General features: G+C 37.7%; 2 protein-coding genes across 26 annotated transcripts in view; one reads left to right on the forward strand and one right to left on the reverse strand.

The window, feature by feature from the left end:
- Positions 1-14,838, forward strand: rif1 (replication timing regulatory factor 1). 3 transcript variants are annotated; one of them, XM_060876486.1, is made up of 36 exons: positions 1-255; positions 1,046-1,167; positions 1,300-1,378; positions 1,516-1,612; positions 1,735-1,865; positions 1,951-2,042; positions 2,343-2,532; positions 2,910-3,002; positions 3,103-3,241; positions 3,325-3,476; positions 3,579-3,696; positions 4,056-4,232; positions 4,395-4,505; positions 5,192-5,254; positions 5,381-5,484; positions 5,770-5,856; positions 5,975-6,048; positions 6,222-6,402; positions 6,486-6,593; positions 6,679-6,828; positions 6,925-7,024; positions 7,111-7,378; positions 7,462-7,507; positions 7,633-7,835; positions 7,979-8,072; positions 8,289-8,423; positions 8,510-8,652; positions 8,741-8,830; positions 8,922-8,982; positions 9,093-12,266; positions 12,394-12,513; positions 12,601-12,687; positions 12,793-12,908; positions 13,209-13,362; positions 13,443-13,560; positions 13,681-14,838. In XM_060876486.1, exons 2-36 carry the CDS (start codon positions 1,055-1,057, stop codon positions 13,914-13,916), a joined length of 7,404 nt encoding a protein of 2,467 aa, XP_060732469.1. In that variant the 5' UTR covers positions 1-255; positions 1,046-1,054; the 3' UTR covers positions 13,917-14,838. The 3 variants fall into 3 exon arrangements, with proteins under 3 accessions (XP_060732469.1, XP_060732468.1, XP_060732470.1); XM_060876485.1 differs by having other exon boundaries at positions 1-196; XM_060876487.1 differs by having other exon boundaries at positions 1-196; positions 8,292-8,423.
- A 74-nt stretch (positions 14,839-14,912) lies between these two features.
- The window catches only part of neb (nebulin), a 54,742-nt gene continuing 41,901 nt past the window's right edge, over positions 14,913-27,753 (reverse strand). For 4 of the 23 annotated variants that reach the window (XM_060876462.1, XM_060876463.1, XM_060876459.1 and 1 more), the window contains 22 exons: positions 26,784-26,897; positions 26,550-26,654; positions 25,783-25,887; positions 25,079-25,183; positions 24,544-24,654; positions 23,785-23,895; positions 23,212-23,325; positions 22,546-22,638; positions 21,884-21,988; positions 21,570-21,674; positions 21,176-21,280; positions 20,580-20,672; positions 19,805-19,897; positions 18,816-18,908; positions 18,267-18,359; positions 17,781-17,873; positions 17,270-17,377; positions 16,998-17,184; positions 16,783-16,875; positions 16,022-16,162; positions 15,801-15,904; positions 14,913-15,714 (listed from right to left, as the gene is read on the reverse strand). In XM_060876462.1, the coding sequence (XP_060732445.1) occupies positions 15,541-15,714; positions 15,801-15,904; positions 16,022-16,162; positions 16,783-16,875; positions 16,998-17,184; positions 17,270-17,377; positions 17,781-17,873; positions 18,267-18,359; positions 18,816-18,908; positions 19,805-19,897; positions 20,580-20,672; positions 21,176-21,280; positions 21,570-21,674; positions 21,884-21,988; positions 22,546-22,638; positions 23,212-23,325; positions 23,785-23,895; positions 24,544-24,654; positions 25,079-25,183; positions 25,783-25,887; positions 26,550-26,654; positions 26,784-26,897 (2,445 nt within the window). In that variant the 3' untranslated portion in view covers positions 14,913-15,540. The remainder of the gene's footprint in view (positions 15,715-15,800; positions 15,905-16,021; positions 16,163-16,782; positions 16,876-16,997; positions 17,185-17,269; positions 17,378-17,780; positions 17,874-18,266; positions 18,360-18,815; positions 18,909-19,804; positions 19,898-20,579; positions 20,673-21,175; positions 21,281-21,569; positions 21,675-21,883; positions 21,989-22,545; positions 22,639-23,211; positions 23,326-23,784; positions 23,896-24,543; positions 24,655-25,078; positions 25,184-25,782; positions 25,888-26,549; positions 26,655-26,783; positions 26,898-27,753) is intronic. The other 19 variants (XM_060876484.1, XM_060876469.1, XM_060876464.1 and 16 more) reach the window with 16 other exon arrangements.

The raw sequence follows: 27,753 nt of genomic DNA on the forward strand, positions 1-27,753 counted from the left end.
GAAGCTGTTCAGCGCGCCTTGTTTGGCGCCAGCGTTTTCGCGGGACTGCTGAAGAAACAGCGAGGCGACGATTTCCCCGTTATTGACAGTCGATACTAATCTTTTTAGGAAGCCTATTTGCTTGGTTTGTTAGTATAAGTTTCCCATCCATGTTCACGCTGCTTTCGGTCGGTTGTGTTCCTTTAATTTCAGTGAGGTGAGAGAACACTACTTTTCCCGTCGGGCTTCCTAGTTAGCTGCAGTGTTGTGGACAGGGTGAGTTAGCTACAGCTCGTGATACCACACTGCAACATCAAAACTAATATCTGCTATAACTAAAACTTGTGTTCCAGTCGCTAAAATCTGCTCCATCCATCACGCTACCTGCGTGTCGTCCTGAGCTCGTTACACGAACGCAGACGTTATTATATTAGCTGTGTTTTTTTTTAGCTGGATCACATTGTTTACACGACATGCTAAACTACAACGAGGTCGCTAAATGTCAATGCTAACGTTAAACAAAACAATCCCTGTGCTGCGTTTGTGGATTTATGAAGAATATATGATTTAGTGGAATTGTCTGTCGTTACGCAACCTATTTGTAAGCAGTTAGCCAGATATTTAGCAGGGAGGAGGAAGAGATGCTAGCTGGTTGCCACATCCGTCTGTTTTCATCATTGCTGAATGCCTATTTCTGATCACTAGCAGTTAAATGAGCATTTTTTTTTTTCAGACGTAAGCTACTTATTTAGGAGCATTAATGTCACCTGTTAGCTGCTATGCATCAGGAATAAAAAGGGATCAACGTACATTTGTAGTCAGAACAATTTATTGTGCTTCAATAAATTACTTAATACTGCAACACTGAGACCTTCATTTTGAGTCTAATTTAAAGCTTGATAATTGATTCCCAAAACGTTTAAGTAAGGTGTTCAAAGAAATCCTTGAACATTTATTTTTCTTCCCCACACCCAGTTCAGTGTATGAAGAATTTGGTTTGTTTGATGGAGTAAGAAAATCACAAGATCGCAATAATTGTGATCACAATCAATTTGTTCTCCTGCAGGACTTGAGGATGATGGCCACGGTCCCCATGTCCAGTTCCAGCCTCCTCCCTCTCCTTGGAACTCTGGAGGACATCGCAGCCGGGGTGTCCGAGCAGACTGATGCCTACCTTACCATTGCCAAGTGAGTGAAATCAGCTTGATTATTGAAATGATTATACTAATAAAACTGGAGCTGTAGTGTGTTCTTAGATGTTCGTAAAACGTTACAGAGCTAAAATTTTAATTTTAAGAAGTAATTGTTTGCTGTTTTCAGTCGCCTCAGTGGAGAAGATGGAAGGCAGTTCTTTCCTCTAATCGTTAAGCACTTTTCACGCCTGGGTAAAGCTTTTCAGGTAAGAGCTTGCTATAAAACCAGTGCGTTCATTTATATGTTTTGTAATATTTTGTTCTGTCATTATTACATATACTTTTATTTTGTAAAAAGTGTGCATTTATTTATTCATACTCAGTACAATGTCTTCGCTTCCAGACTCACATATCCAGTGAAAATGAGGAGCTAAGACAGGCTGCGCTTCAGGCCCTGGGTTTCTGTGTATTCAGCACACACATTGTCTCGGGCATTCCTGGTAAGCTATAGAGCAATGCAAAAGGAATACAGAAAAAATGCAGGTCTTGGATGTCTCTGTATTGTTGGTTTTGAAATGCCGCCTTTTAATTACATTTTTTTTCTTTTTTTTTCTTTTTTTAGCAAATTTTGCAGAGGAGATCTTGTTGACCCTTTGTGCCCTGGTGTTAAAGTCCACAGACAAGAACACCTGCACACGAGCATTATGGGTCATTTCAAAACAGAACTTTTCTGCAGAGGTTGTTGCTAAGAAGGTTAGTAAACAGAAAGTATTCTGCATGTTTTATGAGCTTTTGCTTTCATTTTAAGCCATATTTGCATCTCATCTCTGTCCTTTAGACACCAGAAATACTCAAGACTCTTGAGGCTCTGCAGACAAAAGACATCCAGTCAGTGCTGACCGATCACGAGTCGCTAAATGTTGTTATAAAGTAAATAATGGTTTCTTTTTCAATTTTTACCTTTAATGTCAATTTGTTACACTTATGGCCACTTTTCACTGTGAATCCAAAAATATCACAATTTATTTTTACTACTGACTAGTAGAACTGAAGTGTTTAGATGTAGCATCAACTGGAGAAAGTTTTTGATTTCACTGCCTCCTTTTTCCTTGTCTGCTTAAACTTTTGAGCTGAATTCAGTAGATGACTCAAGTATGCAGGTGTAAATACTTGGTAACAAAAAAGTAAGTTACCAAATAAGCTGTTAACAGTTGAATGTTTCATTTGCAGGCTGCTTGAACAGGCTCCAGTTCAGATGGGTGAAGGAGCAGTTTTGTGGATTAAGCTGATTGTACCTCTGGTAGTTCACTCAGCCTCTAAGGTGCGGTTACGTGCAGCTGCAGCACTAGAAATGGGAATGCCCCTTCTTCTGCAGAAACAGCAGGAGGTGGCTGCCATTGTAGAGCCTATGATGTCTTCTGTAAGTCTATCTCTTGTTTTCATTATGAAGAGATACTGCAAGAGTGAGTTTTAGGTACTTTTGTGCATTGTGTCGAAGCTGTTTGGCCTTGGGTAGGAGGCCACTCCAGCTTATTTAGGTGATTGTGACTTTATTTTGCTTCCTGGTAAAGAAATACTACAGCCTGGGCTTCTGACAAATCAGCACTGTTGTGGAGATCAAATTTTATTACAATTTTTTTAATTTGACTACTAAATAAATGCCTTTTAAAAAATGTTAATGATTCTCTTACTGAAATAAAGTTATATGTTTTGGAAGAAGTATTTCACACTAGTTGTCTTGACAGATTATGCATCTCTGTGTTCTTTCAATTAATGGTCTTTTACATTTTCTCTTAGAAACTTATCCCTGAAATGCAGAAACTGTTCTCCACCAAGAATGAGAGCAATGTGCTAAAGCTCTGGCCTTTATTTGTAAAGCTTCTAGGCAAGGTAAGGCATGCACATGATTGTGCCACTAATGATCGTTCTTTTATAAGTTCTGAAGACATGTTTAGTGCAGGTAAATCTGAAATGTGTTGTCTCTGTGTAGTTGCTCCATAAAGGAGGTGCCTTCATAAATTCGCTGCTTTATTTAGAAGAGCTGGGCTTCCGCAGCTCCTCTCCGAGCATTAAGAAAATTGCCTTCCTAGCCTGGAAAAGCCTCATTGACAACTTTGCCCTTAATCCAGGTAAGCAGTTGACCAGACACCTGCAGACACCTTTTTTTTTTTTTTTGGTCATTGGATCAACTTGTATTAAATGTCTCTTTCAGATATTCTCTGTAGCAGCAAGCGACTAAAACTACTTATGCAGCCTCTCAGCTCCATCCTTGTGAGGACTGAAGCCTTGCTGCTCACCAAATTAGAAGTCTGGTGGTATCTGGTGGTCAAACTAGGGCCTAACTTGTCTGCTAACTTTGAACAAGTAAACTGGAATATATTTTTGTAATTCAAGACATACAGCACAAACTTTTACATTGTTAATAAGTTTGAAACATTCTAACACCTGAAACCTATAATTATAAAGGTTGGTGTACCACTGCTGCTTAGCACACTTCCTCCAGATGCCTCATCGGTGTCTCCAGCCACTCCTGCTAGAAACACAAGCCATAGCAATGGCATTGGATTAGTTACTCCTAAACCAGGTAAAGGAAATGTATCTTTTTTAAAAAAAAAAAAAAAAAACACCTCTGCATGTACAGAATGTACACTGGTCGGTGATATATTTGTCTTTTGTCCTGCATGGTCTTTGTCCTGCACTGTTTGCACAAGGTTGCACAGATGTATTTGGCTAGGACTAACTTAAGTTCTTAGCTCTGTGTTCTATGTAGCACCATGGTCCAGGAGAAACGTCTCATTTCACTGTGTAGTGCAACAGCTATATATTTGTTGAAATGACAATAAAAGCTATTTGATTTAATTATGTTGTTGTTATCTATTGAAACATATATGTAATCTATCTGTGTCTCGATTACACGCTCATATTTATACATATCTATTTCAGGTGGTCCCTCGTGTAGTAGTCCAGGTGCTAGCTCTCATCTGAGCTTGAACAGCAGTGTAAGCACACCCCTGTCCTATGCCTCAATCCAGCTGCTGGGACTGGAGATGCTTTTGCACTACTTTCTCGGCTCACAGGCCAGCGCTGCTGCAGCCAAGAACAATCTACAGCTCAGTCTTGGTAAAGCAGTAGTACAATGATTGTCTCTGACTGTTTAATAATCTACAGTTTTGCCGTTGTTGTAATTCCATGCTCGTTCCCCTGTATTTTTCCAAAACTGCTTTAGGATACTGTGGCTGTATGTGAACTGTATTATAAACGCATGCTTGTGTGCTTTTTCAGAGCCTTTGACTCACAACCTTCTCACCAGTCACTCGTTCTTCAGCAAGCACTCCTCCACACTCATTTCAGCTGTTAGAGATGGCTTCATCTCTGTGGGCAAAGATGCTCCAGGTACTCAGTTGCCTTAATTCATGCTGTAACGGCTGGTTTTTGAGACATTACTGTGCAGTTGCATCCAGCCTTTATTCAGTGATTTGTTGATTTTTCTACAAATAAACTTTAAACCATTTCTGTGATAATGCCACATTTTTGATTCTTTAAAGGGTTTAGTGTCTCTGACTTCAGAGTACCCCTAAACGTTAACCATTATGTAGTTTTTCTAATTATTTAGGATCTGTTGTAGAAAAATGCTTTTTCTAAATGATCTAATAAATAATTCACCTTATTAAATAAGAGTGGAGCCAGCTGAATAATATGAATTTGGATCATTTGGAATGTACTCTTAGGAGACAATGGTCTCATTGTACAGTTGCAGCCCCTGAAGAGCCTCTGTTATACATTTGTCATGGCTGGGTGATTCATTTTAACATGTGTTTGTACATTTACAAAGTCATTACCCTGTCTTTCTTCTTTCCTCCAGATGGCCTGTAATACATCTTGATATATATCTGGCTGCTATAACTGAATTGTCATTGTGAAATATTAATCATTTGCAAAAGATACTTGGCTTTTGGGGCACCGCTAAAAATGTGTATGACTTAAGAACTAGCTTGAACTGTTTCCATATGCATGGCATTGTTTAGGCAGTTTTATACTCTTAAAATGAAACTAATAAATGAAGCTTTTTCTTTGTTTAGAAGCATTGCTGAGACTGATTTGGACTAGCCTTGTTGGCCATGTTAATACAACAATAGAAGCTGGTAAGTACTGCATTGGTCTGTGAGTCTGAATAAATATTCATACATGACTAAAGGGTCCTGTTGCTCCATCTGCTTTAAGTTTGCATGTGTTCCTTCTTTGAGGTTTCTTTTTTTTTCTTTTTACAGCTGGTAATAAGAAGGAGAGGCAGGGTTCTGAAGTACTCACTCTACTGCTACAGGCCCTGCAGTCTATTGTGTCTTCTGAAGCCCTGCCAGCCCCACGGGCTCTGGTAAATCATCTCACTTTGCAAATGGTTGTTCTTGAAAACAGGCTCCATAGAACTCAAGCAGCGCATGCTAATTGCAAGTTCTCATTCAAGCACTCTTTGAGGTTTTTATATCTTGGTGTTCCAATACACCCTGTGTTCCATTGCACCCTAAGTCATGGAAACCTCAAAGGCTTGTATTGAGAATTCATTGCTAATATTAGATGGAAGTGCTAATATTGCTAATATTGGATGGGATACCATTACACAGCCTTTCTGTACTCGTCTCATCCCGTATCTTGCCCCCAGGCTTTGTTGGAAGCTACTGTGAAAGCCATACCTCAGAAGGTACTAGGATCTGCAGCATATCAAGTGGCTAACATGGATGTATTGAATGTGAGTTTGTGAGACACTTTTTGCAGTTCGACCATTGTATAATAAGCTGTACAAACCCAAATCTACTTGGCAGTCATAAGTTCATTTATGAATAAACATGTTCTCCATTTTTAAACAGGGTACCCCAGCGCTTTTCTTGATTCTTCTCTTCTACAAGAGCAGTATGCTCTCTTCGTTTGTGACTTACGAAGGGTGAGTTTTTCGAGAGTTATCAGTACTTGTTTGTTGTTCTTATTACCATTTAAATTAATAATTTGGTCATACACGAGTTTAATCAGCACTGAAATCATTTTAGCTTTACATTTATTTCATTGGTTTGCCTTTTTTTTTTTTATTTTTTTTTTATTTTTTATATTATCTGTTAGGTTCTTTGTGTGCTTGGAGACCCTTGTCACTTGTGGTCTCTGTGGGCCCACATCCCCCCTGGCCTTTGGAGAATCTGTTTTGGGGACCGTGAGTGGCAGTGTGGAGTCTGTGGAAAACAAAGAGCATTTGTGGAGAATGTGGAGTGTAGTTGTGAACCCTTTAACTGATACCATTACACAGGTTTGTTCTATGTTTATATTAGTTATGAAAATGAAAACCAACAAAGACTTGTCCAACAGATCACTTTTTTTTTTTTTAAACAGACAAATGAGGTAAATCAAGGAGATGCCCTGGAGCATAATTTCAGTGCAATTCATAGTGCCTTGATGTTTCCTATTACTCACCTTTTGCCTGGCTCAGGTCTTCCACAGGTCAGTAACCATCTGCATTTCTCACATACTTTGAGCATCATAGCTAGTTGCTTGTAAAATTGCTTTGCTGTAATTTCTGTGTTAGATGACTCAGAAGACCATGTTGAGCACTTGGTCTCGACTGTACAAGGCGTTTGCTCGCTGCTCTGCTCTCGTGGCCACAGCTGAAGAGAACGTGTGCTGTGAAGAGTTGTGTGCCAGGATATCTTCTGCACTGGATAGTGAAGCCCTGAAGGTATATAGCTTACATGGGACATGGCAGTTTTGTAAGGACATGCAATTTCATTATATTTATTTTCTAATTAATGGATCTCTGTTTTCCGCTGTCTAGAATTTGTCCACTCTTGATGCAGTAGCAAATATCTTGATGTCCATTATTGAAAATGTGGACTTCTCTCCATTTACCCCTCAGTTTCAGCAGAAAATGAAATGTAAGATTTCATGTATTTTGGTTTAGTTGGAAGGATAGATTTTCTTTAATGGTTTTACATTTAACATTGAACCTTTCCCTTCTTAGCCCCTCACACCCCGCTACGCTGGGTTCGGAAGAGGAACAAAGCTCTGGGGAATCTCTCAACCTTTCATGCGCTCTTTGTGCAGTCTTTAGAAGTTTTCATAACTTTGGCCTCTTCAGAGGCAAACAGTACAGTTTTAAGTGGCATTGGTGCAATGCTCTTCTCCATTGTCTCGATTCTTTTCACCAACATTTCACTGCCCACTGTTATTCAAGAGTCATTGGCTTCCCTCACAAAACCTCTTGCGCTTCTTTATGGTCCAGTTATAAGGTGAGTTTTCTGTATTTTAGACTACTAGACCTGAATACTCAACACATACTGAATGCAGTTTTTTTTTCTCTTACTACATGTAGTTCAGAAGGTCAACAGTCAAAGACCCACACTATGCTAGCATTCAAGGTAAATGCGTTGCTGAAGTAGAAGTTGCTAATAAATACCAATAGATAAGCCTTTTGTTACAATCCTGCCATCCTATTTAAAAATTAGTTTTGTTTTTTTGTTTGTTTTTTTTCTCTTAAATTTAGTTGGAAAAGCTGGTAGGAGATGTGTTTGGCATCCTGCAAACACGTTCGGCAGTGCAGTATAATGATGAGCTGCTGGAGATTTTGTCTCCTTTGCTCTGTGTACTTTTCCAAAACAAGAGCAAACACATCCGCTCTGTCATGACTCAGTTCTGGAATGGCACTTTTGGAAACGCTCTTGTGCTGACGTACCCTGACAGTCTCAGGTGTGTGTGAATTGTATGCATAAAAAAGCATTAAACTTGAAGCATTTAAGTTGTTTATTGTGTCTATTAATAATGATTTTACAGTATTCCTTGTCTGGCATTATACAAAATGTGCCTTGACTCATAAGAAAAAATTCTTCTAGGCCTGTTTTAAATCAAGCTAAGCAGAAGTCTCCCTTAATATTACCTGGCTTTCGAGCAGTTGAAAACTCGGAGGATTTCAGCGGACAGTGCTCAGTAAGTTCACTCTAGTATTTTTAGCTTCAGACCAAATCGCATTAATAAAAACACGACTAAATAGTATAATATATAAACTTATAATGCTTTAGTAATCTAAGTACACTTTTTATACTCCATGTTGTGTATTGAATGACGTCCACTGGTATAATCACACCACCTGGATCAAATGGTTTACCAAATGTACTTACCTTTTATTGTTCATTTTGTTTTGAGCAGAGTGAATGTTCTCAACTTGACACCAAAATCAGTGGGATGATGGTGACCTCAGTAGGAAAGAGAGAATCCTTACTGACTAGGGCAGCAGAGCTACAGCAGAGGAGTTCTGGAACACCTTCCAAGCCTGTATCTGTAAATAACTTGAAATGATACCCTTTAACTTCGGATCTTATCGGTTGTATCATACATTCTGTCTGATGGTCGTATGACATTTGCAGGTGAAATTGGATTTCGGGTCTCCGAAGCCACCACACAAAGAAGTTCTTGAGGAGGAGGCATCAGTAGATTTTGTCTTTATTCCACCTGAGGCAAAGGAGAGAGTACTTACTGAACATCAGAAGGAGGTCAAAAGAACTAAAAGGTACTAAAAGTAGCAGATTGTGTAGTGTAGCAAAATGTCTCTTACTCAAACTTGTTTTTTATGTACTGCTTTATTCCATATTTTATAGGGTTGACATCCCTGCTATGTACAATAATTTGGATGCCTCTTTGGATACTACAGTCTTTACACAGTACACACAGAGTCAAGAGGAGTCCATGTATGTACTGTTTTTTTTGCATTAGTGTCATAATCTCAGCATCTGTCTCCTTTCAGTACAGAGCTGTTTACTAGCATGTGTTTCAATTTAGGGACAAACTGCCAACACAGGAACAAGCTGAGGCCAAAGAAATTGATATGACTGAAGCGAAGGTAAGGCTGTGTATATCTGACTGCACTGTATTGCACATGTATTATTATGAGAATTTTAATAATTAGAACAACAGCTCAAGTAGTAAATTGGTTATTTTTGTAATCCATAGGATTTAAAGGACAAAGCATCATATGTAATTGATGATCAGAAAGTGCAAGATAACATCAATCCAGACCTTGCTGCACAAGAAAAAGCAACAATTTACCGAAAAGAAAACCAAACTACCGAAGTGCTGTTTTCTCTGGATGTCACCGCTTCAGATGCTGGTGTACATCAGGATTCTGAGAGCCAAAGCCCAAATGTGTCCAGTTCTTCTGACATGATCTCTGGTACTCCACCAAAGCCTAGCAGTCGACGTCAGTCCTTCATAACCCTAGAGAAATATGGAGAGGATAGGCCAACTAATTCTGCAAGTGTTACAAAATTTACTGGCCCACTCTCTAGGACTTCTTTTAGTCAGGAGCCACAAAAGTCACAAATTGACTCAAACCTGCCTTCACCTTCTTACTCACAGCCAGAAACTGGTAAAGAGGTATCTAAGGAATCTGCTGCTAATATTACCGAGGATTCTACTAATAAGTCTGATGGACTGGAGATAGAGGCAGAGTTAAGCTCGGTAGCTACATGTCCAAGTGAAGGCACAGAAGATGATGTGATCCCAGACACCCAAAACCCAGAGCTGACTGAGGTAGCTGATCCTGACAAGTCCTTAGACAAATCCAGTGTCGAGGTGAATACGGAAATTGCCTCCCCTGGAAGAAAATCTGAAGTTTTTGTTGCTTCTCAGGATTCAAGTCCAGTTGAACCAAGGAGGTCCGGTAGACGCAGAAGTAGGCCTGTTCTGCCAGGGGAAGTGTCTGATCAGGACTCAAAAGGCAAGAAAAAGCTTTCTGTTAATGCATCAGCTTTGAATGATGCACAGAAACCTGCACCTGTCAAGAACAATTTGCCTACAAGAACCAGAAGAAGTCGAGTCCATGAAGAGAACAAGAGCGAAAGTGTCAAACTGCAAAACCTCGAACAAAAAGATGAACGGAGAGATTCACTGGTACCATCTCTGGCTATCACAAACTCATCACGGGGAAGAAAAAGTAGGAGTAAAGCTATTACCCAGACTGAGCAGTCTCCTTTAAGTTCATCAGATGATAAGGAGGAGTCTCCTCTTAATCAGTCACATAGTCAGTCACATGGTAGGCCTGTAAGGCGGACCAGATTAAGCAATGCTAATGCAGACGTTTCGGACAAAACACACAGAGTTGAGAACTCTCAGGAGGACTCTCCAGTTAGTGTATCCAAACACATGGATAGTTCTGCATCTGATGCTGATAGCCAGTCACCTGCCAGACCAAGAAGAGCAAGAAGGTCTGAAGCAGCTGAAGCACAAAACAAAGAGAAGCCTGGGCTTAGAAATGAACAAGTTTGTGATCCAGGTCATGCTCAGACACCAACAACCACAAAAGTCAAATCGGGTAGGCGGAAGAAGGCTAATGAAGAGAATTCTGAATGCTCACAGGTTAATGACCTCAGTGAGCTACAGGACAATTCTCAAGGGCGTGGCAAATATAGAACTCGTCGGTCATCTCAAGCCTTGTTAGCATCTGGTGAGAACTCTGAGTCAGATGCGTCTGATACCCGTGACGGACAAAAACCTAAAAGAGCTAGAGGGTATAAATCACCTGAAATAACCCCAAGCGCAGTGATTAATGAAAATGCTCATGTGGATGTGTTGGGCAAGGAAGATGAAGGTAGCATTTCAGTTCCAATGGAGGTGCCTAAAAATGATCCAGAAGCCTGTTTAGTTGTTGGTCCACTGATGGATATCTTGAATATCATTGAATCTGCTGACAAAGTTGAAGCCCCTGTAGCTGAAATCCAAGCAAATGAACATTACACTTCTGATGTAAAATCAGCTGATGATGAGCAACAAAGTGACTCTAAAATTCAAATGGATTCCGATAAAGAGGAGTCTGTTAACACTGTTCTGGAAGAGAGGACCGTTGTGAACGAAGCCCTTCCATCTTCACAGAACAGCCTACAAAGTGACTCTAAAAAGCAAATGGATTCCGATAAAGAGGAGTCTGTTAACACGGTTCTGGAAGAGAGGACCGTTGTGAACGAAGCCCTTCCATCTTCACAGAACAGCCTACAAAGTGACTCTAAAAAGCAAATGGATTCCGATAAAGAGGAGTCTGTTAACACTGTTCTGGAAGAGAGGACCGTTGTGAACGAAGCTCTTCCATCTTCACAGAACAGCCTACAGCTAGCTCAAAACGTTGAGGTCAAGTCTCTGAAACCCCGTAAATGTCCTCATAGCAAAAGAAGTCGTTGGCGCAGACAGTCCACTAACTGTAAATGCCTCCAAGCTGGCAGCACACCTTCAAAAGAAGAATGCAGTAATTCACAAGATGTACAGAATATCACTGAAAACATGGTTCAACTTGAATCAAGCAGCCTGCCACCTGAAGCAGTGTTGAACAGTATTACATCTGTCTTACCGGAAAAAGAGAGTGTGGTACTTCAAGATAATTGTCCTACTGTCGCTAATGCACAATCTTCTTCTTCATCTTTGCCCATCTTTACTGAAGCAGAGGTGCCTGCTGTAAGCCTAGTGGAAAAGCCAAATGAAAGCATTTCCCAGTCCTCTGATGTGATTGATGCAAGAGAGGCAGAGGAATGCAGCAAAGACACCATAGATGACGCAGAGAATAAACATGAGGAAACTGAACAAGATAAAAATGTTTCAAAAGATAAGTCTACCCAGGAACAACCAGAGGAAGATCCAGGTGCACCAGAGGTCTCTCCCAGCCCTAGCCAATCTGTTGAGGATAAACCAATGTACCAGGAACAGTCTGAGTCTCCTGTCAGTCAGGAGGAAATTGTTCACAGCGGAGAAGAAACTGAGATGCCAGAAAAGGAGGAACTTGTGCCTGAGCTGGAAGGTGCAATTACTGCACTCCCAGAGGGCACTGAACTAGACCGGTTCCCACAGGAAGAGGGAGATGATGGTGAAGCAACACAAATAGATAATGATCTTCAACCTGAGACTGCGCTACACTGTGAAGCATCTGTACCTCTGCAAACTGCCTTATCGGAAGCATGCTTGGACTCTCCACCAAAAGAGAAGTCTTCAGATTCGCTCTGTGGAAACACAGAAGTGAGGCAGAGTCCCAGTAATAGTGTAACACGTGGTGTATGGTCACCATCAGCTTCTCCATCTACAAGCATTCTGAAGAAAGGGCTGAAGAGGCAATGTGAGGAAGATACTCCATCACCTCTCATCAAGGTAGTGTTCTGAGGAGAAAATGTTTGGTAAAGATCAAAAGCTTAATTCTGACCTAGTGTGCCTAGGAAAATTGTTTAAATTTTACAACAGGGAGCATATTATGGGTGTTTCTTTTTCCCTTCCATAGTCTCGCAGAGTGTCCTTCGCAAATCCGATATACCAGCAGGAACTCGCTGATGATATTGACCGCCGCAGTCCAGTAATACGAACCAGCTCTCCAAAATCAAAAGCAGTTGGACAGCCTAAGGTATGAGGATTAATATTCCCATATTTCTAAGACATAAGAGCAAATTACAAGTGAGTTTAAATTAATTGGAAGCTAATTTTATTACAGTATATTACAACGCCTACAAAAGGCCTGTTGTCCCTTAGCCCTCGCAACCTTCGCACTCCCGGTTACAAGAGTTCAAAGAAATGCCTGGTATTTGTTTCTATATGTTATTCCCGGAAACTTTTATATAACTTTTATTTTGCACATTTTGATAGTCTGGACAGGCTTTATAATCATATCATATATAACCAACAGATCTCAGAAATGAGCCAGGAGCCCCGACCTATTCCAAAGGATTGTGTTTATCCTGCTCTTGTCTGCTGTTCGACTCCTGTGGAGGCCGTTCTGCCCCAGATTTCTTCTGCAATGTGGTAAGTTATAATTCGGATCACATTTGATCTTGTAAAGTTCAGTTGCACTATCAGAGGTCAGTTTCATCCAATTTGTCTACACTAACCTACTTTTCATTACATTCTTGTGTGCATTTTATGCTGCCTAAAATGTTCACTGGCTTCCGCTTAGTTACAATTTTTATGGTTTTATAGGTTGGCCCCAGTGCCCCAAGATATGTTGATTAACTCAGGGCAAACAGATTCCTTTTTTCTTTTTACCTCTTGTCTGAATAAAAATGACTGCAGTTCATGATCACAATATTTTCTCTTTGTACCTAGGCCTCGGGGCTTTGGTCAGCTTGTGCGTGCTAGAAATATTAAAACGGTTGGAGATCTGAGCGCTCTTTCCCCAAACGAAATCAAGTTGCTGCCTATTCGCTCACCGAAAGTGTCAAATCTCAAAAAAGCACTGAAAACCTATTATGAGCAGCAGGTAAAGTCAAACAATTGCTTAATTGTCAATATTTTACTTAGCTGATATTGTATTTACAAATGTTTGATTGATCTATTAAGCGCAAAGGGCGGCCAGATGACCTGAAAAGCTTTGATGTGATGGAGAAAATGACCTCTGAGCCTGAGGAGACACCTGCAGCTCCAAATGAGGAGGACCAGATGTCTGGAGATGGACAAGGTACAGCTGACAGATTTACCGTATAGATATCCTGTATCCTGTAAGAAAGACTAAACAGAAATTCACCTAATTTTCAAAAAGATACCAGACATTGACATGGGGCTTTTTTTTTACCTGCAGAAATCCTCTCATCAGAAATGCCATCTACAGTAGAGCAGAAACAAGAAGAACCAATGCCTGTGGATCTGCTATCAGATGTTGCTGCTCTGGGATCTCGTCTCACCCACGACGAGCTCAGTCGTTGTTCACCAATGGAACTGGGTCTGATGCATGAACAACTCAGTGGCATGATGAGGAGTATTGTGGATCATCTTCAGTCACGTTTAGTCAGCAACCTTGAGGACAGTTTGTCATGATGGCAACCAGTATTTTCATCCTCAGCCTTCTACATGGAACATTCCTCACTGGTTTTTAATGTTTTCGTCAGTGGACAACTTGGTTTTTAGTGATCGTTTTAGCTGTGGGTCGTATCATCTTTTCCAAACTGATGGGATGGGTCTGCAAATACCTGCTTTGAGATTAAAAGCTTGTACTATGTTTCCTATTGAGTGCATTATATGGATCGATTGGCCTCGCTTAGCCTTTTAGTGGCACTTCTTAAAGAAATCCATGCAGACCAGAATGCAGATGGCACTTTTAGTACTACAATACTTTTTTTGTTTTTAATTTTTTTGTTTAAATAAAGGATTGAAGGTGTAAGAGTGTTGTTTTTAACTGAGACTTTACCAGCATGAACAATTGCCTTGGAAAATTATTTATTATGGAACATCAATAATTTGTAGGCCACATGGTGATCCTTTTATACACCTGCCACTTCCAAGATGTAATGATATGTTTTATAGTTCATGTTAGTCTTTGTTGTACTTTTTTTGGTTAATATCTAAGACTGCCAGTGAACAGTATAGAATTGAACGCAGTAAATTACATTGCAGCCAGATATGAAGAAATTAGCTTTAATCTGTAGAAAGGTGTAAAATCAACAAGGCTAAGAGTAACAAATCTCAGTGCTACTGTGACCATTTCTTCAGTCCCTGGCAGCCTTATGTAAGATATTTAACATTTCATTTCATTCATTTGTTTAGAGTTCTATATTCATAACAAACCTCATGTGAGGAGCTTAGTTCATGTCTTCTGTTATCAGTAGTTTATCACTATTGCTAACTCAACACAAGGACAAACGAGTGTTTTATTTTTTTTTGTTTTTAAAGCGATATTTACTAAAAGTGGAAATGCATGTGGCTGCATGCAATGTTGTGTAATAAAACCATCTAAAACCTGGATTCATTTTAATAATTTATGCATCAAATAAATTGAATTACATAAGGCTACATATTCAGGACAAGACACAGATATACTGCAGAAGCGTGGTGTGCTTTATTAGCTATTGAGCCAAAATGTGACTCTTAACCCTAGACCTAGGGAATTGGAAGAACAAAACACACATGCAACTTGTGTCCAGCCTTTAGCAAAGGAGGGAAGAGGCTTGTTTCTTGGAACTCTTCAGTGTACATTTTTGTATGTGGGGAACTATGGTTACTCCACAATTTCCAAGTTGTGATTTTTTTTTTTTCTCCATAATTACGGTTTACTAATATCTTTTTTCAGTTGTACAATTTTTAGTTGAGTGTCAGATATTCTTTACAGCAAAGCCCATCTCTTCTTGTGCAAAAGATCCAATGCTGGAAGAGGAAGATGAAGCCTTCTCTGATACCAACAGAATCGGTTAATTTTCAGCAATATACAAAATAATGGGCTTTCAAATGATGATCTAGGTTTGATACATGATACATCTATTGTTTGTCAAGTTTATGTGTCACATCCACAAAGGATTTTTTGAGTCGGGCACAAACAAAACTGCACATAATATGAAGGCAGACAATCAGGAGTCTATTCTAAACTAAAGCTTCTATCAACTACACATAAACTAGCTAAATGCTAGAGATGCTTAGCCCTGTGGATGTATCATAATCGCACTCGTATTTAGATCGCCTCTACGTAGTTGGCGGGCAGCATGCCGGTCTTTCCAGTACGCTGCACTGTGCCATACATCCAGCCCTCATCAATGGACTGGACGTTCACGATGACATCGCCATCTTTGAAGGTCACCTCGTCATTGTCGGCAGCAGCGTAGTCATACATGGCACGAACAGTTTTCTGTTGAGAGAGAAAATATATTTAAAGATTTGTGTAAAGTTAGTGTATCAATTACATGTATTACAGAAATCTGTAGAAATACATACCCCAGTGGTGGAGGGGTGTGAGGGCACAGAAGACACAGTGGTCTGCTGGGTGACCACAGAAGAAGATCTCTGCTGAAGTTCAACTGTTTTGGCCTGCTGGTAGCCTGTAAGACAGAAAAGGAAGGATTTGAATTAGAAGTCTTTTACACATCAATAACTGATCCATTAAGATCCTAAGAGAACACTTTTTATTATAGCAATTTAATGTCACGTGCATGTACCAATGGTATGAGTGGGGAATCCATTGCTGTAGAGGGACATCTGGTGGTCCACGTTCTCGGACAGCTCAGATTTCTCATCACCTAAGCCACTCATGGCACTTGTCGAGCGAGAGTGCTCCTTACTACGGCGCTGAGCTTGAACTGAAAGATGAAATTTCACAGTGTGTTAAGGTGTTAAATTCTTACTCAAATAAAAAAAAAAGAGTAGCTTGAAGTATGTGAATAAAGGTTACTGTCTACACTAAAATATATGTAAGAAATTAAAAACAAAAAGATTTGAACTGAAACTAAAGTCAGAATATTTTTTAACATGATTTGCAAATTTATAATTAAGTAAAAAAAAATGTAATGTTTTTGTACGAGAGAAGGTTGCTATTTATACATTTATTTAATTTTCTGACAATACAGAATCTGAAATGAAACCATCTCATTCAACTGAAATATTAAATTGTTTAAAAAAAATCTTTCTTTTTTTATAAAGATACCTTTAATGTACAAAGACAACTGATGTTGTATTCTACAACTGATGGTGTAACTGTGGTATTCATATACACTACTATGAATGTAATGTGTTACATACTATTTGCTATCAATCAAACAGAAAAGAGACTGATATTGCTAGCTGGGCAAAAGAATCGAAAATTATACTTAATTTTTATGAGCACACAATTTGCTTTGATATTTTCTTTTGTTAGTGATTCAAATGAAGTCCAGGGCAATGTAGTAATGTAACATTGTAATGTCTGTAATCTGTAACCTACCTGACATCATGTGGAGACTTCTAGACTGGATATTATCTTCAGCAGGATCATAGTCAAACACAGAGCCAGGGTTTGTACGCCAGACACGCAGGTCTAGAAATGATACAGAGGTTAGTTATGTGTTAATTCTTCCTAAACATAGTGGTATACAAATGTAAGGAAGTGTATAGGAGTAAAGTTGCTGTTAGTGTATTTTTGTGTTTCAATGAGCTGACCAGTGGTAGTTTCCTGGTCATGCTCTATAGCACGTCTCCTCTCCATTTCCACAACACGCCTCTGAATGCCACGGTAGCTGATGTCACTGAAGTCCTGAGTGTTTCTCTTTACACGTTCGGTCACCAGGTCAGTGATGGTAGGAGTGAAGCTTCCCTTATTCTTCTCAAAGTCCTGGTGGTATTGTACCTGAGAGACAAACGCATCATCCATGTTATTCCAGATGTTCTAACAAGCCACAATTAGCTGTGTGCAAAATGAAGCTGAAATTTACCCCAGAGATGATACGCTGAGTCTGTTTCACACGTCTCATCTCAGGAGTGTCCAGTACAAAAGCTGCTTTTCCCTGCACCTGCTTGCGGAAGCTGTCAGAGTACAGCACCTGGATGAATGCAAAATGCAGTATAACATGTTGTAAGTGAACACAGCTCATGTTGGACCATTCCAGCAGGGAAGAAGGGAAACAGATGACTATGAAGACAACAGCCATAGAACATTTAAACATCCGTGTTATTGCAACGGAATAAATTAGCATAACAGGTCCACAAAGATGGAGGGCGTTTTTGTTCCAAAGAAGTGCTACAGGACAGGGGGAAACATGAAAAAGTGTTTAATCAACAGGACGTTAGCAATGGTCGCACACATCACATCTATATTTTAATGTATTATATTCAGCAGATGGAAGGATGAAGTTAATATTATTAGCTATCTAAGCGAGAAGGAAGGAGTTAGATAGGTTATGCTGAACATGAATTTAAGGGAACACACGCTCCCTGGCTGAATACCGAGCTAATATGTTCTTGGTTCCGTTTGACCCGCTCCATCTCTGGCGTGAATATGACAGGAGTTCCTTTGCCAGAAGCTTCTCTATACAAAACCTGGAATGGAGAAGAACATTGGCCATAGAGAAGCCAGTGAGAAGCAGATTCCAGACATTACACTCACACTTCAAACATTTCTTCAGCAGATGTGAGAAAACACCACTCAGAACATCACATTTGATGGTTAAATGACACATTACGGGGCCAGAACCCTGCAATGAGAGGTTAAAAAAAGCAAACAAAACAAAAGCAAAAAAGGTTACTCTGGTGTTGTATTACATGGTCTCAGGTTTGAAAGCTTGGAATAAACTGGAGCATAGAAGATTTGAGCTGCTGCTAGGAAGGGTTGGTGATTATATTAGCATGGGACAATATGGATGGAATGGAGGTAATGTGAGCATTCATGCACATGAAGGCACTCCCAAATATACGCTGTGTAGTTTCCACTACCGAACTGATGTTCTTCTGAGTCTCTCGGACACGCTTGACCTCCGGAAGATCCGATATAGGTGTCCCTTTCCCCAACATGTTTTTGTACTTTATCTACCAATGGATATGGTTCCATGCAGGCAAGATACATAGCAAGATACAAATAAAGCAAATCAGAATAAGGAGAGTAAAAGATAAAATACAATGAATACAGCAAGCATCATCACCTCGTACATGAATAAATGCCTTAATGACACATTTTGTGGCAGACAAAATATAAAATTATATATATATATATATATATAAATATTTATCATATATATATATATATATATATATATATATATATATATATATGGAAAAATAATTTAAAGAGTAAGCTACTTTAGAAGTATTAGCATTAAACCTGGTGGTATATTTATGAATGAGTGTTATAATAAATGATATCACGTGGTGATCATTGGATTTTTCAGGGACTACAGTTAACTAGGGATGTTATAAAGGGTTGTCTATAATGATATATGGATGAGAGAATGATCTAGCTGGGAAAAGAGTCACACCGCAGTGTACCATGCTAATATTTTCCTGATTGCGTTTAACTCGCTCCATCTCAGGAGTTTCTGATATCGCAGTGCCACGTCCTAAATCCTCCTTGTAACAGATCTTTAAATAAGTATAAGAAGAAAGGGTTATACAAACGATCCCACTGTTATTTCTACAAATACCATGTATTATCCATGTACATGATAAGCAAATTTGTCATTAGAAAAGATATTTTAAAAATGAAGAATTTGAAAGAAAAAAAAATACTGAGAAATTTGAAGGTAATTAAGCAGGAAGAATTAATTAACTATAAGATATTCATTAACAATATGTGCTCATATAGATTTACAGAGTGCTATACCACAGTGCCTTTAAAGTATCAAATCTGATTGGTCAGAAGGAGTTGATGTGCTCCTTCTAGTACATTATTACTTCTATAGTATAATGACTGATATGTGTAACAAGTAAGCTTTATGAGTCACATTACCAGTGTAATAGATGTGGACAGAAAAAGATAAAAGGAAGTGTGTGTGTCCGCATCCATTACGCTGGTAATGTGACCTTCGTTACATATAATAAGATTTCTGGAATAAAAACCACTTAATGTTTATGAAGAAACATATACAAGTGATAAAAGGAACTAAATTGTCTCATGGATGTTCAACAACGTAAATAAATATACAGTTAAAAAACACTTCTTTCATTAATAAATGTTAAAATATCATTAGCTGTGGTATAAGTAGAATAGAACACTTCAGGATGTGCTATTACATTATACAAAAAATAAATAAATCTATTTCAGGCTGATAATTGTATCACTACCCCACTGATTATTGATTCTTTTCCAGTTACAGCACATCCATAGTGTTTTATTCCTTACTAAAAGTTCAGCACATCCTTATAAACCAATGAATTAAGAAAGTCACATCTAGAGTAAGAAGAAAAACAAAAGAATGATCAAAAACGTTAAAATGATTAAAGGGGGGGATTCTCGTAACAGAGCCAAAAAACTCTACCGAGCTTATGTTCTTCTGAGTCTCCTGCACACGTTTCACTTCAGGAAGATCTGGTATAGATATGCCTTGACCTAGTGAGTCCTTGTATTTGATCTATTCCATATTTCCATTTAATTTGTAACAAAGGAATAAAAGAGAAATGATAAAACACAGGAGGCATTACATAAGTATCTGGCAAAACTATAGAGGACATCATGACTCTTTACATGGGTTTACAGAAAACCTACATGAGCCCTTCCTCGCTACGAGTGTCATCTGACGTAAACCTGGATAAACATTTAGAAAGGCTTACTCTGATCTCATAAGGACATCTAAAATAACACTCAGTTTTAAAATAACACCTGAGGAAAGGGGCATAAGATTTTTGTTGTAGTGAGAATTAACCTTTATCAAGGTTGCTGCAGGCTTATGTCATGTAATGAAGGGCTTATGTAAGTGTCATGTAGCCTTTGCTTTAAAGACGCTGTCTTTAAGCAAAGTGGGAAATCTAGAAATCTAGAAAGAAAAATACACACCAGCATTATAAAAATGTCTGGGGCTCAGTAACTGAGGATATTAATATTGAAATACACAACAAAAGACTTTTAGTTGATTAAAATATTGGGAGTTTTCGAATGACACAAAAAAGAGCTTTTTTTTAATGAATTAAAAATGGAGATAGTGATGATTAAAATGAACTGAAGGACATGTCCTGGGTCTTCTTGTCAGTGACAAGTAGCAGGGGAATTTGGTGAGGAGGGAAAAGGCTGGGGGAGAGATTCACATCACAGTGTACCGTGCTAATATTCTGCTGATTGCGTTTAACTCTCTCCATCTCAGGTGTTCCTGCAATAGCAGTTCCTCCTCCCACATCCACCTTATATTGAATCTTTATAAATGCAGAGGTAAAAAATGTTACACACATCTGTTATGAAACTATAATTTTTCTTTGTGGTTTCTGAGGAGACTGCTGGAAATAATAAAGGAAATCATCATTCAACACATATGAACATTTCACATATATTTACACATCATGGCTTGGAAAACATGCACATCTGCATCTGCAAAACAGCTGGCAGAAGTGTAAAAAAAAAAGCATTACGGTTTTTAGTTCTTGAAATAGTTAGGGCAGTTTTTTCAAACAAATCAACTGAGCTTCAACACGAAGTTAGTCTCCAAACTGGTAGTCTATAGTTAATCGCTAACTTTAAGCCTAGATGGAAAAAGGAATTGGGCTGCATGTCAGGGACTGTTAACGTATGATCGCAGCAAGAAAAAAAGAAAAAAAAATGGAAAAAAGCAAGAATTTAAAAAAGAGAAACTGAAGAAAATAGGCAGTTAGGGAAAAAAAAGCATATAAAAATAGGAAAAATATACTTAATGAGTAGATACCGAGCTGAAATTCTTTGAATTTTCTTTAACACGAAGCATTTCAGGAGTGTCCTGCACTGCAGTTACTTTGCCTTTACTGTTTTTAAGGTCAATCTGGTATTGAAGCTACAGAGAAAAGAGCACAAGGGCAGTCAAAGTACTGCACATGGGGAAAAAAGCGCAGTGTAACAAATGATTCAGTTCTGTTCAAATGAACCACAACCACTGCATTTATTTATTAATATCTTGGTAAATTAAGTGATAGGATTTAACAACTCTAGAGCCATGTCTCTGAAACCTCAAACACAAAAGACAACAATCAAGGACAACATTAACAAGACAAGGTCCAACCTACTGGGAATAAAGGAAGTAAAAATATAGAAGTGAAAAGAAATTTAAAAAAGAAAAATCTTACAGTGCTGAAGTTCTTCTGGTTCTCTCGCACTCTCTGCATCTCAGGAGTATCCAGAACTGCATTGTAGTGAGACATGGTCTTCTCTGCCTCCTCCTTGTACTTTTTCTGTTTGGAAAAATTGTTGGAATAAGGATTACACAAGTTATTAAAAAATACAATAATTTAATAATTTACAATGTAATAATAATTAAATATACATATAATATAATTAAAAATACAAATAAAGTCCAGGCAAACTAATAGGGTGACTTAAATGTAAGTTATGTTTCATAGCAAAATATGAGATGTTCAGGGTTGGGATGGTAATCCATTACCTGGCTCACAATGTTCCTGATCTGCTGAGCGTGGATGATGTCAGGAGTGTCAATCACGGTGGTGTAACTGGACCTGTCCTGCTCAGCAGTGTGCTTGTATTTACTCTGTAAAACAAGGGCTTCAGCTGAGACATCTTATAGCTCGTTGTTAAAACTGAAATGTTTCTTGATTAGGACAGTGATATTACTAATATTTCACTTAATTAGATTAGTTACAATTATAAGTTAATTCAAAAACACATACAATTGGGCTTCATAAAACATTTATAAGCCTTGCATAAAACATTTAAAAAGCAATGTTAGGATTTAGATATGGGTTATGTTTTTTGAGAGGTGTGATGTGAATGTAAAGGGTCTTGATGACTTTCTAAACATCTTTATGATGTTTGAGACATTTTCTATAAATATTTAATCCTAATATGTATAATATTGATTTTTCCATAAATATATATCAAGCAATTTAGATGGAAAAATCAACTGAAGTTACTGTAAGCATGAACTTTAGAAGTATTAGCATTGAAAGTGGTTGTATATTCATGGAGGAGTGTGATATTAAATGGTATCATGACTACAGTTAACTAGGGGAGTTATAAAGGTTTGTCTATAATGGAATATGGATGACAGAATGACCTAGCTGGGAAAAGAGTCACACCGCAGTGTACCATGCTAATATTTTCCTGATTGCGTTTAACTCTCTCCATCTCAGGAGTTTCTGATATCGCAGTGCCACTTCCTAAATCCTCCTTGTAACGGATCTTTAAATAAGTATAAGAAGAAAGGGTTATACAAACGATCCCACTGTTATTTCTACAAATACCATGTATTATCCATGTACATGATAAGCAAATTTGTTGTTAGAAAAGATATTTTAAAAAATGAAAGAAAAAAATCATACTGAGAAATTTAAAGGTACTTAAGCAGGAATATTATTATTTTTTACTATTTAAACCAGTTCATCAATTGTAAAAGACAACATAGTTTTTTTTTAAAATGGTGTCATTACCATTTTAATTTAAGGACATAAAAATCATTCATATGATTGACTTTTTAAACAAGCTTTTTAAATTAAAAGTTTTCTTGAAATGTGTTTTATAACAATTTTTAATATGTATGGACCTGCAGCTGCATGAAATAAAATTTCAATATCTACATACAGTAATTGTACCAATTAATAAATGTACTGTACAACATGAGGATAAACATTAATTGCATTAATAAAATAAAATAAATACATTTTCATATTTATTCTTTGTTAAGATCTGTCACTTGCTTGGTAGAAATCCATTTTAACATCTAATATCAGGATTACAAATAATCCATCCACTAACCTGGCTGAGGATTTCTGTAGCATTTCTTGCCCTCATAAAGTCTGGAGTATCAGTAGCCAAAGCCAACATTCCTTTTCCCTTTATCTCTTGCTCCAGTGCCTTCTTATATTCTCTCTGTAGGGGTTTAGAGAATGTTGAAGATTCAATCATACAGCTTTATTATAATGGATATTCGATATGCAAAGCTAGCAAATTGCAGCTAGGGGACAAATACATATCTGCATAAAGGCGTCAAGAATATTATTAGAGGTTAAACAGCTTCATTAAGAGGACCCTTATTTTTAGCAGCATCAGGGTGTGGGTAAAGTCCTGTTAGAAAATAAGAGTGAATCTGGAAGAAGAAAAAAAGGTTTAAGTGAGAAGGGACGATGGATCAGTAAAGTTTTATTACCAAACCTTGTTAGATGAGTGGGTGGAGTGATCCATTAGGAAAACGGATATTGGTTAGCAAAAATCAGGACTCAGCACAATCAGTGCAGCCCTGTTAGTGTGGTAAAGAGGCAAAAGAGTCATGACTTGAAGAAGGAGATTAAGAGTAAGACTGGGGATGGCTGCAGCCTGAGCCATTCCTACCTCGTTGAGGATCTGAGTAGCATTCTTTGCTCTTAGCAATTCAGGAGTTTCCTCCAGCACTGTAAGCCCTTTACCCTTCACCCCTTCTTCTAGATCCCTCCTATACTCTTTCTACAGGGTGAAGAAGAATAAAGAAACTGCACAGTGAGCACTCGACAAGACACAGACATGCAGAACCGGACATAGCTCTTCTTAAACATCAAGCTCAGTGTCACTATGCCTCTGTTGCAGTTGTGTATTTCTGAGGTTATATTATACAATCATCTGGTTTGTAAAGTTTGCAGATAAATGGAAAATTCAGTCTATTGTTATTGCCTTGAATTTTCTTTCTTTCTTTTTTTAATCATTGTGTTTTAAAGGATGAACAAAGGCATCAGTGAGTAAACATTTGATCAGGTGATTCTCAAGAACATAAACAAAAACAATAGTGAAGAGATGTTTTATGTTCGTAGAGTGTTAGCATTAGAAATAAACCTAGTACCAGAAATGTTAGGTGGTATTGAATGAGGGTAGAAGAGCATCAGCAGAAGTAAAGACAAAACGGACAAACTTACACACGTACAAAATAATAAAAATTTAAAAAACACTGGAAGATATAAAAGACAGGAATTTGGACAGGATATTATTGAGTGTATTATGACTGGGTGGTAAAACCATGCAAACTAACCACAACCTACTTAGCTGTGACCAGGAAGTTTGGTGGATCTTAGTATGATTACTGGGAAGGGAGGAAATAATATAAACTGGTTCATTTGTTACCTCACTAGCAATTTTGGTGGCATGTCTGACATGTAACATTGCCGGAGTGACCTCAAAGCCTGACAGGTTCCTGCCTTTAATGTGTTCCTCAAAGTCCTTCTTATAGTCTTTCTATCCACCGCAAATATAAGAGAGTGAAAGACACATGAAAGCTCAGTAACATAGGCTTAATGTAAGTTCTGTTGGGCTGAACAGGTCCTTAGATAACTGATATTTTTTTTATCCCCATAATGTAAAGTCAGCAAAAAGCTGAGCAGGGAATAGCTGAAAATAAATATCCACATTCAAATAAATCAGCATACATAAGATATAAACATATGACAGACAACAAAAAATACTTTACTGTCTCCTCAAGCCTTGAGCGATAATGGTCATTTCCTGTTTTTTTTTTCATGAAAGCAATAAACCTGTTATTCTTAATATTAGTCAATAAATGTGGAAAGCTTTGATTTCCAAAATATGATATAAAGAATCTACATGCAACATCATGTAAATCATGACTGTAAGATCCTGTAGTGAGTAATCAGTGATTTACCTGGCTCTGCATATGCTGTGCTTCTTTGGCGCTCACATAAGTTGGAGTCTCGAAGTCCAGCATGGCCTTGCCTTTCTCCTTCTCGTATTTCTCCTTGTACTTCACCTGGTTTCAGAGAGAATCCAAAATGTCAAATATGTTGTTTGGAAATTATGCCTAAACATTATTTGAAAAAAAAAAAATGCATTAAAAAGGTTTCTTTTTTTAACTTTATCAATAATAACAGTGGCAAGAGTGTTAGTGAATATAAAAAAAAGTAGCTTTCCTGACCTACAGTTATAAGACTATCACATTTTAAGCACTTGATGTTCTCCAAAACTTAATGCTATCAGATAAAGATTCAAGTGGTGAGAAAATTCAGTAAAAAGAAGAATAATTGCGTCTATAGTTATTCCAACACAAAAAAACTTCAGTTTTTATTGAAATTGTGTGCGAACCTGTTTTACTACTACTACATAAAAAGTCGCTTACCAAAATAGTAACTGTAAAAGGATTTATTGCAAAAATGACTGTAGTTAAATGAAACCATACAGAAATAGCTGGTCTGTGGGAGTACAAGCTGTTTTAGAGGTAAAATAAAAAGAAAGAAGGTTGATCTTCACACATATGTTGATTTACACACACACACACACACACACACACACAAACATACACACACAAAGTTTCCTGGTGGTGTTGATTTGATGCCAGAACTTGTGACTTACATTACTCTGTAGCTCTGAGGCCTCTCTGAGATGAAGTTGCTCAGGAGAGTCAGGAATCAAATGGTAGTGACCTCTACTCTCCTCAAATTTCTTCTTGTACTGGTACTAAGAGGGAACCCCCAAGCAAAGCAACTCAGTATAAAAAGGCTAAGGCTAAACCACTTTTCACCCATTAGACTAGATTAAACCGAGCTAAAATAAAATAAAATAAAATAAAATAAAATTCAGAACAAAAATGTGAACATCTGGAAAGCAACAATTAAAATAAAAAGCAAAAATAATTAAACAACAATTAAAATAAAAAGCAAATATCATTTCCTAGAAAAAAAACCTTAAAAAAATCAATATCCGAAAATAAAAAAGGATAGATAGATAGATAGATAGATAGATAGATAGATAGATAGATAGATAGATAGATAGATAGATAGATAGATAGATAGATAGATAGATAGATAGATAGGAGTAGATGGAGGGGTTCTGTTTTTTGTTTTCAGGTTATTCAGTATAATTTGGAAAATTTAGGATGGCTTTAGTTTGGTTCTGAGGTCACATGTGGGTGAAGGAAACACAAATGTGAAAGGTTAAAGCTAACTGCTAGTTAGGGAAGAGATGAGGGAGGTGAAGGTCACTACCAGATGATTTCCTTCTCAAACAGGTTTTAGGTGAGCAACATAATTGAGAGTAATGGATGTTTGTAATCATGCTGTTAAAATGACTGAGTTAAAGGAAGATGAAAGTGGAAATGATGGGGTTTGTGAATATCTTACACTACTGGCCAGTTTGCTGGTACTCAGGTTGTGCTGCATGGCCAGAGACTCAGACATATCAGTAACAGGCTTATGGATCTTCTTCAGGTCACCCTTATATTTCACCTGAAATAGTGACATAGCAGAAATGAATTTGACTTTGTTTATCGTCTATATACATGCAAAATATTGCAAAAACTTTCCATTTAGTATCATAAACTAATGATAGATATGAATATAATCTAGAGTACACACCTCACTTGCAAGTGTATTGGCATCCTTCAAAGTCTGATAAATCTTACTGTTCTTCAGGTCATATTGTGGCCTCTTTCCTTTCATCTCCTTGTCAAACTTCTCTTTGTATTTCACCTTTTTGGGCAAAAAAAAGAATTAGTAGATAATAGTCTAAATAATAGGCAGAGCAAGCCATTAACCCCAAAATATGTGATATATACATTCTCATTAGTTACATGCACTTGTTGAAAATGTAGTCAAAAACCAGAGGATGCTGGTATAGAGTGATTTAGAGAAACATGTGTCACCCGGTAATAACTTGACATTCTATATCAGATGAATAACTGAATACAACTGCCAGATATCAAGCACAATACCAAGTCTGGACAGAAGAACATTAACACTGGGACTTCATGACACGTTTATAATTTACTAGCAATGCTAATAGATTTATATAAGGCATATATTACACTAAAGCTTTTCTGTAGTTCTCAACTGGTTGAGAACAAAGTGTCAATTTAGGTGACTCTTGTAATTTTGTAGTTAGTCTTTACTAACAGTACATTCATGAAACTTTGAGACGTTGTGGATAAGGTTATATCAGCTTTTGAGATGATTATTACTACTATGTGCATTTGTAATTAGTTGTAAATACAACTAATTGCATCTTAAAAAAGATTTATAAATGTGTTACAAGGGCCCAATGTTGGAATATTTCCTATGTTTGCAGCGTAACCATACAAATATACTGTAAATACTAATATATTTGATTTTTTTTCTTCAAAATTTGGAAACACCTCCAGATCTGAAGAAAAATGACTTTGTAAGAACAAACAACAAACAAAAAAGAATTTCATGAGGATTGTGTAAACCCATAATCTAACAGCAAGTCCAACTGGATCTGCACAGTCCTCATTTTGTAAGAGGATGCAAGAACATAGCAATACTGATAATGATGGAATAGTTCATCGTAGACATTGGTGGAAAATAA

This window comes from Tachysurus vachellii, chromosome 8 (assembly GCF_030014155.1).
Source record: "Tachysurus vachellii isolate PV-2020 chromosome 8, HZAU_Pvac_v1, whole genome shotgun sequence".
NCBI classification, from domain to species: domain Eukaryota; kingdom Metazoa; phylum Chordata; class Actinopteri; order Siluriformes; family Bagridae; genus Tachysurus; species Tachysurus vachellii.

Coding starts and splice junctions, on each gene's coding strand:
- rif1 (XM_060876486.1), top strand. CDS start 1,055: ATGATGGCCACGGTCCCCATGTCCAGTTCCAGCCTCCTCCCTCTCCTT. Junction 4,233..4,394: donor CAATCTACAGCTCAGTCTTG/GTAAAGCAGTAG, acceptor GTGCTTTTTCAG/AGCCTTTGACTCACAACCTT. Junction 13,561..13,680: donor GATGTCTGGAGATGGACAAG/GTACAGCTGACA, acceptor TTTTACCTGCAG/AAATCCTCTCATCAGAAATG.